The sequence below is a fragment of the Nilaparvata lugens genome, chromosome X (genome assembly GCF_014356525.2).
Source record: "Nilaparvata lugens isolate BPH chromosome X, ASM1435652v1, whole genome shotgun sequence".
Lineage (NCBI taxonomy): Eukaryota > Metazoa > Arthropoda > Insecta > Hemiptera > Delphacidae > Nilaparvata > Nilaparvata lugens.
This window is the reverse complement of record NC_052518.1, coordinates 86,365,934-86,375,449: the sequence shown is the minus strand read 5'-3', so window position 1 is coordinate 86,375,449 and position 9,516 is coordinate 86,365,934. Positions and strand designations below refer to the sequence as shown.

General features: G+C 34.0%; 1 protein-coding gene across 1 annotated transcript; it reads left to right on the top strand.

Moving 5' to 3' along the window:
- Window positions 1-3,747: 3,747 nt before the first annotated feature.
- LOC111055414 (transcription factor E4F1) lies at window positions 3,748-8,593 on the top strand. Its single transcript, XM_039441801.1, has 2 exons — window positions 3,748-4,025; window positions 7,240-8,593. The coding sequence occupies exons 1-2, from the start codon at window positions 3,933-3,935 to the stop codon at window positions 7,972-7,974; spliced, it is 828 nt and encodes a 275-aa protein (XP_039297735.1). The 5' UTR covers window positions 3,748-3,932; the 3' UTR covers window positions 7,975-8,593.
- Window positions 8,594-9,516: the final 923 nt, after the last annotated feature.

Sequence of the window (9,516 nt, the reverse complement as noted above, 5' to 3'; positions counted from 1 at the left end):
ACTGTATTTTTAAATACCATAATATTATATCAGTAACATGTTCTTGGTAGATCCAACTGAGCATTACAATGTGCGTTCATAGGTTCTAATTTCAACTACCCTATTCAACTTTTTTTGCTACGTTTCTAGGATCTTTAGTAGATGAATTGATTGGTTAGGCTACTTACTACTTGATTCGGCTACGAGCTGTCAAACAACCAAATAATCATTTTCATCTGATCTGGTTGTTTATCAGAAATTGAAGTCAGATACTTACTTAAATAACAGTATAGCAATATAATATGTATAAGTCCAATTTCATTCCATTTGTAACTTGGTATTAGAGCATAAGAAAGAACTTCAAAAGCTAGAAATAGGATAGAAGTGAAGTGTGTAGTAGACAGCCACATTAAGGCTCTATACAGGCGTCTTAAACTCGCTGATTTTTTTCATCTCGACAACAGGATGCATTTTCTCTTGAAAGGTGAACTATACGAGTGAAATAGAAAGAAGCCTTAAGAGTCATGCATTCAGAAGACGCCCAAGAAGTAAATTCAGCGTATAGTCTGTTACTGTATAGTCCATAGAATGTATCGGTATAGAATGTATAGCAACTAATAGCAGCTGCTGCGGCTAGAATCGTAGTGTCGTCTCTAAGGGCCATGTTATACGAGTGCTAATGCCGCGGCGTTAGTAGCGTCGCGTTAGCGTTGAGTTATCTGGGTAATGGTACATCCACAGTGCAAGTTATATGAGCGGCATCAACGCTGGCGAGTCCATATTAGCCCGGCGTTGAGCATTGCTAGCGCTTCTTGCCGCAGTGGCAACGCTCAATCAAGTCATATAGAGACGCTCAGCAGTAATCTGTATTTGTTAAAGTAATTTTTTTGCTAGCAACGCTGCGTTGTTAGCGCTACGTATAACATGGACATTTTGCGCCCCGTTTCTCGCGACATTAGCGCGACAGCGATAACGCTCGTATAACATGGTCCTAAGGAATTGCACCTCAAGACGCCCATAAAGTTGGGGCCCAAGACTGTATTTCACAGTGTGTAAGAATTTAAGAATCAGAAATTTACAGGATCACAGTAAGATTTTATGTTCTACCGTACATGAATGTTTGTTCTATATTTGGATTATTTCTGCACTATTGATTTTCATTTTCTGAAGATATTGTGACATGTTATTTCCTGCGCTTTCTGCATAGAAATACAATATAACTTTTTTCAGTGAGAAAGTAAAATGTTTCAGAGGAAGGCCCACTAAGCGGATCAATGAATCCCTCCAATGAACATGGATTGAAGATGATATTACACCTTTGGGAGGAGGCGTAACTTTACTTATTGCATGAGTCTGTACTGTAATTAGTGAAGATTAAGAGTTGAGCAATAACTTGAATTACTTGATACTTGATGTCGTCGCCAAAATCTGAACTGGGGTTTCTAGATCGGCAGTGTCATTTGGTATAACCCAAGAGTCATATAGGATTTTATTGACAATTCAGGAAACTTGTGAGAAATTCAGAAATTTGCGAAGGGAAAGAGGACTTTATGTCTCCTTCTATTGATTGTGCTCAAAGCCTCATTATCTGATAGCTAAATATTTATAGGACAGTAGGACAGTGCTTTTATTCGATTCGGGAGTTTTTCAGTTGCTTTAGTTCACGGTGATTTTTCGTAGACCTTTGAGAGTATTATATATTATGTTACAATTTGTTTTATAAATTTAAGTTGAATATTTTAAATGATTGACAAATCCATACACCCCTTTGAGAGGAGGTCAGTGGCTGCTAAATTATCTATCATAAAATAGTTAGTGCATTTAGAATGTGGCTCTTGATAATATAAAGTGAATTTGTTCCAATTTTCACATGCTTAGAATATGCTTAGTGCATTAGATTATTAAAAAACTTCAATTGATAACATTTTACAAAAGTAATCTTATATATACAAATATGATATACGTGCAGTACTTATTCTTATTACACAAAACGATCATTTCTCTATAACTCTATTTATTGCTACTGATGTTTTGTTTGTTGTAAACAACACTAAATCCTATCTATAATGATGTTTTCAGATCAATTACCTGCTCTAAGAGTACATCAGAGCTTCTATAGGTGGTCTTGACAAGCATCAATTCTGGGAATAGTTTAATCATTCTCACCATACTAGGATTATCCAGAGTTATTATTGCTACGGAAGTTGCTCCAAATGCGATTTTGCAACGTTTTAAAAATAAGGTAAAGTCAAGTGAGAGGCATAAAAGAAAAACAAACCATATGAAGGGAATTTTTATAATACTGTCACGTGTTTGACTTTTCAATATTACTTGTGGAATGCACCTTATGTTGTAATATTTATTAAAACTATTTATAGTATCGAAAATGATTAACTTCTTTTAGGCTTCAGGAACCCATGAACCCAGGAGCCCATGTTATGTGAACCCATCTTTTACCAATGATCTCTTTACAGTAGGTACAGCTATCTCAACACAGTCCGCATTCAAGGGCGGATGTTTGTCTCCAATTGTGTATATTGAATTTTGTATGTGACCTGGCTTATGTACTGATGTACTCTGGATCAAATAAAGATCATTGAATAACATGTCCATCCGAAACATGGCCTGAGAAAAATATCTTGCTCGAGCCGGGACTCGAACCTGGGCCTTTGTTTTACAAAGCCAACGTCTAAACCACTCGACTAAAGCCATTCCCGAAATCGGTTTCCCTTGAAATAGTCTAAGAGTTCATTGACTCATCAGTTTCTTGTAGTCAATGGGGCAGGAGATCCACCCCAACTCATCGCTTTTTGCGTTTAGCTTCAGTTAAGCTGTTCCAGAGTTATTTATAATCTCTAATCAATTTTCATCCTATTTCCTAAATGAAAATCTGAATGAGTAATGAGAAGGCCTGTAACATTTACTTTCAAGAAAGCATTGCATTGATACTCGAAAACTATTTCATGAAATTTCCATGTATTGAAAAACACACCCAAGAGCCTAATTCAGTAGTCACCTTACTTTGATCTTTGTTCAAAGCCTAAAAACACCCATAATTCAGCCATGCTTCGTAACTAATGAGAACATGAATGAACGTTTCATACTGAAAAAAATGCTCTTCTAAATACATTTCCAGTAACTAGATAAAGTCCAAGACTACTGCTATGCCGTCTGGCAGATTTTCAAAGGATTGTGTGATCGTAATGAAACACGCAAATAGAAGTTAAAGTTATCAACCACTTTTTATTATTACATTTATTATATTTATAACAGTACCAGGTTTCCTCAAACTAACTTGAACAGTCACATCTTCAGCACAGTCAGATGATGTTGTTGCTGGTGATTGACAACTTCTATTTGTGTTTTCATTATGGAAAAATACCACATCACGCACGACACAACTGTAATGTTTGTGTAATTGATATTTTCTTTAAATACACTGTAACAGCGAAACTTTGTGACTGGAGTCGAATACAAAATTCTGATTGTGTTGAACGAGTGGTCTACATCCTCAACCACTTCACCGCTCATCAAACGTCCTCTGTCATTTTCATTTTTTACCTTGTTCAGCTCTGCAGTAAAAAAAGTTCGCTGATTGGGCTGACTTAAAGAAAGTAACAAAAAGAATAAACAAGAAGAGTTACTAGTGTTGGAATTTTACCAGTGTATAATTTGAATACTAATATTATTGTTCACGTGGAGATCTGCCTGTCACCGTTGTTTTGTACTACGAAAACAATAATTCAGTTTGTTTGCATCAAAGTTGTATTCTTGGCTCAGACAATATGGCAATCTTAGCATGAATAGAAAATAATAGCTCCTGTAAGTTTTTCACTCATGATTAAGTGCGGTTTCATTGCCTCAATCTGTACAATATAATACTCTATCCAATCCTTTTTTATCAGATTTCAGTTTAACCGAAACCTGCGATTGTAGATGTGTAACCGAAATCAATGATGTCCGAAATAAAAGTGGAGTTCATAAATTGTGGAGAAGTTTCGGAATCAGATATGATAATACAGGAAGAGATGTTTGATGATACAGAGGTAATTTAGGTTTTCTTTATGCATTTATCGTTCATCAAAATATAATTTATAGGAGGAGATATGCGTCTGCTACTCTTGTTGGATAGGTGACGCTCAAGATTTGAGCTTATGTGTGCATTATCCTCAGTAGGAAAATGTACAGAGTGTCTGATAAGTCACTCCCTATTTTTATACAGCTATAATTTCTTTATTTATGAACCAATTTTGTTAGAACTACATTTGTTAGATAGAACAAATACCTTGAGGTAGTGTTTAACCAAGAATAGTGTATAGAAGGTTGCCTTGATCACATAAGACGCGTGGAGAACGCAGCCGGCTATGGTGTGACGTCATGCTGCGACCTCTCGGCTAGCCTTAACATGCATTCAAACGTGAAAATGCCCAACTTTGAGCCCTCACAGCAAATTAAACATCAACACTACATAGAAATGAGTGACATCAAAATGTTCAACATTTTATCCTCTTTGAAACAATATAAGAACAAATTTTCAATAAAAATCCTATAAATGTTACTGGCGAGTCTAAAACAAATCGTTTGAACACACGATTCGATTTGATAATACCATTTCAAATACGTTTTTGTACTTTCTCTTAATTTTTTCTGCATCGTTTTAGTTCTTTCTCTTATTTAGATTCTATTGTCATTTAGAAATAATTTAAAATTTCATCCTTATGGAGGTCTGTGGAAAGAACTAACAGCTTCTTTAGGAATTTCAGGATATTAACGTTATTTTATCAACAACTCCTGAAACAATGCGATCCCGTCAACGGTTGCCTAATATTATCACAAAAATAAACAGTATAGATAAGCCCTAAGAATGTATGAACATCATTTAAACATTATAAAGATTTTTATTTATCCTAATTATGAACAAAAAATATATAATCACGACTTTCAATGACTTCAATGCTGTTATTTTATCAACAAATAAAGCGCATTACACTACCATACTGTAAGGTAGTTGAAACATTTTATGAATATGAAAAAATAATGTTATGGTATTTGAAGTTATAATTAGTTAAAGTATTTGAATTATAATTAAGATCTTCTTGCTTTACACAAGTGTTCTTTACATCCATAAGTATCCCATGGACATATTGAAATAAAAAATAACATTCTGCTGTGAATAATATGATATTTCCTTAGTAAGTTTGTGTTCCATGAAGAGAATCGTCAATAATAACACTGCACTGAGTAGAAACAAAAACACAATAAAAAAGCAACGTGTTGGCACTACGCTTTCCAGTAGACAACTGAAATAATTATAAAATAATTAACTAATTAGTAAATAATTACAAAATAATTCATTAGTAACCAGACAGTTCAATGATCTAAAAATAGTTTATAACCATGGAGAACAGTTCCATTAATTCGCTAAATTGATTCTTAGTATTTGTCAATTAATAAAGTCCTAAACAAATAGTCATATACAAATGTTTGCAACTAGCATTATTCCAGACGACGATACTATCAACTTTCACAAACGATTGTAAAATAAGAAACAATCATTTTTAAATAGAATTGGACGACCAGCATAAAATTATACTTGTTCGCTTTATTTTGTAAAATTGTTTAAAATAAGACCAAAACATATAAGTTACCAGCCTTTCCACAAATATGAATCGGTTTTACCGATTGAATATAGTGCTAGATTCAAGGACTTTCTACACTTTTCGAAATAAATCATATTGATGTTAAGCTAGTTTCTTTCTAAATTGAATCGCATATTTGTATTTTTTATCAATACAGCGGTTTTTATGTGAGGAGTTGATATTTGACGCGGTGTTTTGTATGTAATTCATATGGGAAGCCGGCGTTTGCCGGCCGAGAGGTCAGAGTTTGATGTAGGCTCATGCGCGTTCGAGGCAACCTGCTATATATTATCCTTGGTGTTTAACACCAATTTTCATTTGTTTCAGTTTAAGAATGCCCCCTCTCTTGACTGTTGAAGAACGAGCCAAAATAGCATCTCGTTATGAGTTCTGGGGATCTGTATTGCTGGGCAAAGGTGGTGGAGGGCTGAACGAGAGATCCATGCAACACTGGATGCAAAAACATTGAGATCTTTCTTATGAATAGTTGCATCAGAATAACGTAAAAGACCCACTCTCACGAAATCCTGGACGCAGTGATTTCTTAGGGCTCCTCACGAACTCTGTCAACATTCTCTGCTGTCCTTGACGTTGATGGTCTTCCTGATCGTCTTGCATTTGCGACACTCCCTGTTATTAGTAATTTGGAATGGCAATTTCTAACAGTTTTTGCATCCAGTTTTCCATGGATCCCTCGTTCAGCCCTCCACCACCTTTGTACTCGCACCACAGATCCTCAGACCACATAATGAGCTGCTATTTCGGCTCCATCTTCCACAGTCAAGAGAGGAGGCATTTTTTCAAGTGAAACAAATGAAAATTGGTGTTAAACACAACCTCAAGGAGTGTTCTATCTAACAAATGTAGTTCTAACAAAATTAGTTCATAAATAAATAAATTATAGTTGTATAAAAATAGGGAGTGACTTATCAGACACTCTGTTTATGTATATGTTTGTAGGATAGTTTTTCATAAATTTCGTAGTTCAACAAAAACTTAGTACTCATACATTTGTGATTTCACTGTAAAATATTCAAATTTACCAACTCTATTTTCAGAAGATAATTTGATCAATTAACTAAGAAACTATGTGAGGTTCTTTTCTTTAATGTATGATCACTTGTAAATGATAGAATTTGAGTGGGGATGATCAATTTCAATTGTTATTACCTTTTATAACCATCATCTTCAGTGATGTAGGAATCTTTGAATTTCCCATTGGAGTAATTCAGCTTGATTTTAATTGGAGCATTTCGAATTTCGACAAGAAATCATACTTAATTATGTAATTCAGTTTTGAAATTTGCAATAATTAATAAGTGTCAGTTTGAAAACGAAGTTGGAGTGTAGGATACTAGCTATGTTTAGAGATACCATCCCAAGTTTGTTTTATCATTTAGAAAAAAGCACGCTTGTCTTATAATAGGAAGAACACTTTGTATATTAAGCATTACAGTTCGAAGTTTCGATGTGAACTAACCTGATTTCGAATTTACGATGCTTAATTCTCTTGTCACATTGTTGGACTTTGAGTGATTATTGAATCTAAACAAATGAAACGATCATGATTATTATTAATCTGATTGATATCCTATTGCTAATAAAGTATTTATTTGTCTAGGTCAAAGTAGAAGAAGTTAAAGTGGAGGAATATGAAGAAGGAGCTGATGATATAGATGAAATGATAGTAGAAGAAGATCCTCTTGCAGTTCCTCTAGAGTTGTTTTTACAACCGGAATCTAGTACACCAGCAGGAGAGAGTTCAGGAAGGCCAGTTCGTAAAAGAAGTAGAAAAGTTATTTACGAAGCTGAGTCGCTTCGCAGTACAAGGAGGATATCAAAGCGACCGAAAACTACACCAGTTCCGAAGAAGACTTTCTGGTGTTTTGGTGTGCCTCGTATTGCAAACTGTGAACTGTGCTTCGGCGGTTGTCTGCCACTCAGGTGTCGCAAGTGTAAAGTGATCCGTGACAAAACCGACATCATAAAATCATATGACTGCGGCGAGTGCGGTCTGAGTTTTCGAGATATCCCACAATTCAAAGAGCACATGAAGTCAGAACATGTCAATTTGACTTGCAACGATTGTGGAAAGACTTTTCCCAACAAAGCTCGGCTCAAATCTCACTCGCTGATACACAGGGAAAAAAAGTTTCTTTGTGAATTGTGCAGCTCTGCCTTCCAGCGCAGTGATCAGTACAAAGCTCACTATCTACGTAAGCACACTGATGCCAGAGACTTCCGGTGTGTAGAATGTGGCAAGTTCTGGAAAACCAAAGGAGACCTCACTCAGCACATGCGAGTCCATGATGATAGGTACAGGCCGAGAAATAGATATAAGAAGTTGAAAAAGTAGTTTCCTAATATCAAATCCTTCATTTTTAGTGTAATCATTAACTTTGGACAGTATCTTTGCTATCCGATAGTTGTCATACACTTTTTTCATTCACTGATTATTAGACAAATAGATGGCTTGGCTGTTCCCTTATTTTCTGATGAAAAGGATAAATTATATTGATGTTAATGTATCATTCGCATAATATTTGGGGGTGCTTGATGTTACTGAACTATATTTGTTACCGATACTCAAGATTTACTGAAATTGAAAAAATCTTTGTTCGATAGAATAGATTGGTACAGTTTTAGTGGTCAGAAATAAGTTGAATACTTGTATTGAAGAATTCACATTGTAATTTTATAGAGATTTTCCAAAAAAGATTTGTATATGTAAAAAGTGATCTCCATCCTCTCCACGGTTTTCTACAAGCTTGTTACAAGTTGTAACAAGCAACTTGTTACAAGTAACAATACAAAAGTTCACTTTTTTGTTATATTCGTTATATTGACACTTATGTACTATTGTCGTCGTCTGATGTATTTGTAAGACCATGTTGATTCATTTTCCACTGCTTTGCGCACTCTTGAACTCTTACTGTACGTCATGTCATATTATATTAAAATATTCTAAATTCGTACTATTTCTATTTATCAATTTGCAAAAATTCCACCTACAACTTTATAATAAATTATTTTTGTCAATTCCAAAACAGTGCAAATTTTCACCATAATCATTCAGACTTTTTAAAAGAGCAATGAGAAAAATATGTGAGTTTTATTAAACTATGATACAAACCTTTATTAATCACCCATGAAAATTTATGTTAACTGTTTATGTCAGTTGATAGGGCTTATAAAAAGCTATCTAGGGTATAAATTTGAAGAAAAATTGTTTGAGCCGTTTTCAAGAAAACTGTGAAAAACATAGTTTTTTAGCCATTATCCGCCATTTTGAATTGAATTTATTGTCGGATCCTCATGGTATAAGGACCTTAAGTTAAAATTTCAATTCAATCGGTTATTTATTTAGGAATGGAGTTATCGTTTTCACAGATATACTCATACACAGACCAACACCAAAATTCATTTTTTGAAATTAAATTAGTTCCTTTTTTAAGAACACCTTTTATTTCTTAATAAAAAACAATGAACTTCTTTATTAAATTATAGTCATAAAAAATTAATTGAATACTATCCATTTCGGGACTCATTGTCAGGTGCAAATTCAAAATCAATTGAAACTAGAAGTAGCCCTTGTTAGATTATTCATAATAACCATCATAGAATTCATTTTAATATTAGATAGACACACTAATCCAATGTTCAAGTATTACCAATTCAACTTAATATGGATCAAGTATATTGTATTCCACTTAACATGTATTGTACATATTTATTATTATACACTTATATACATAAAATAACATAGTATAACATAATAAAAGTACTTAGGTATAGGACATAGTAGGCCTACCTACATTATTGTTTTTATATACACTCTTATTATTGATACAATGTTCTAGATAATTGTTTTATAACATTTTCATTATTGATAAGGAAA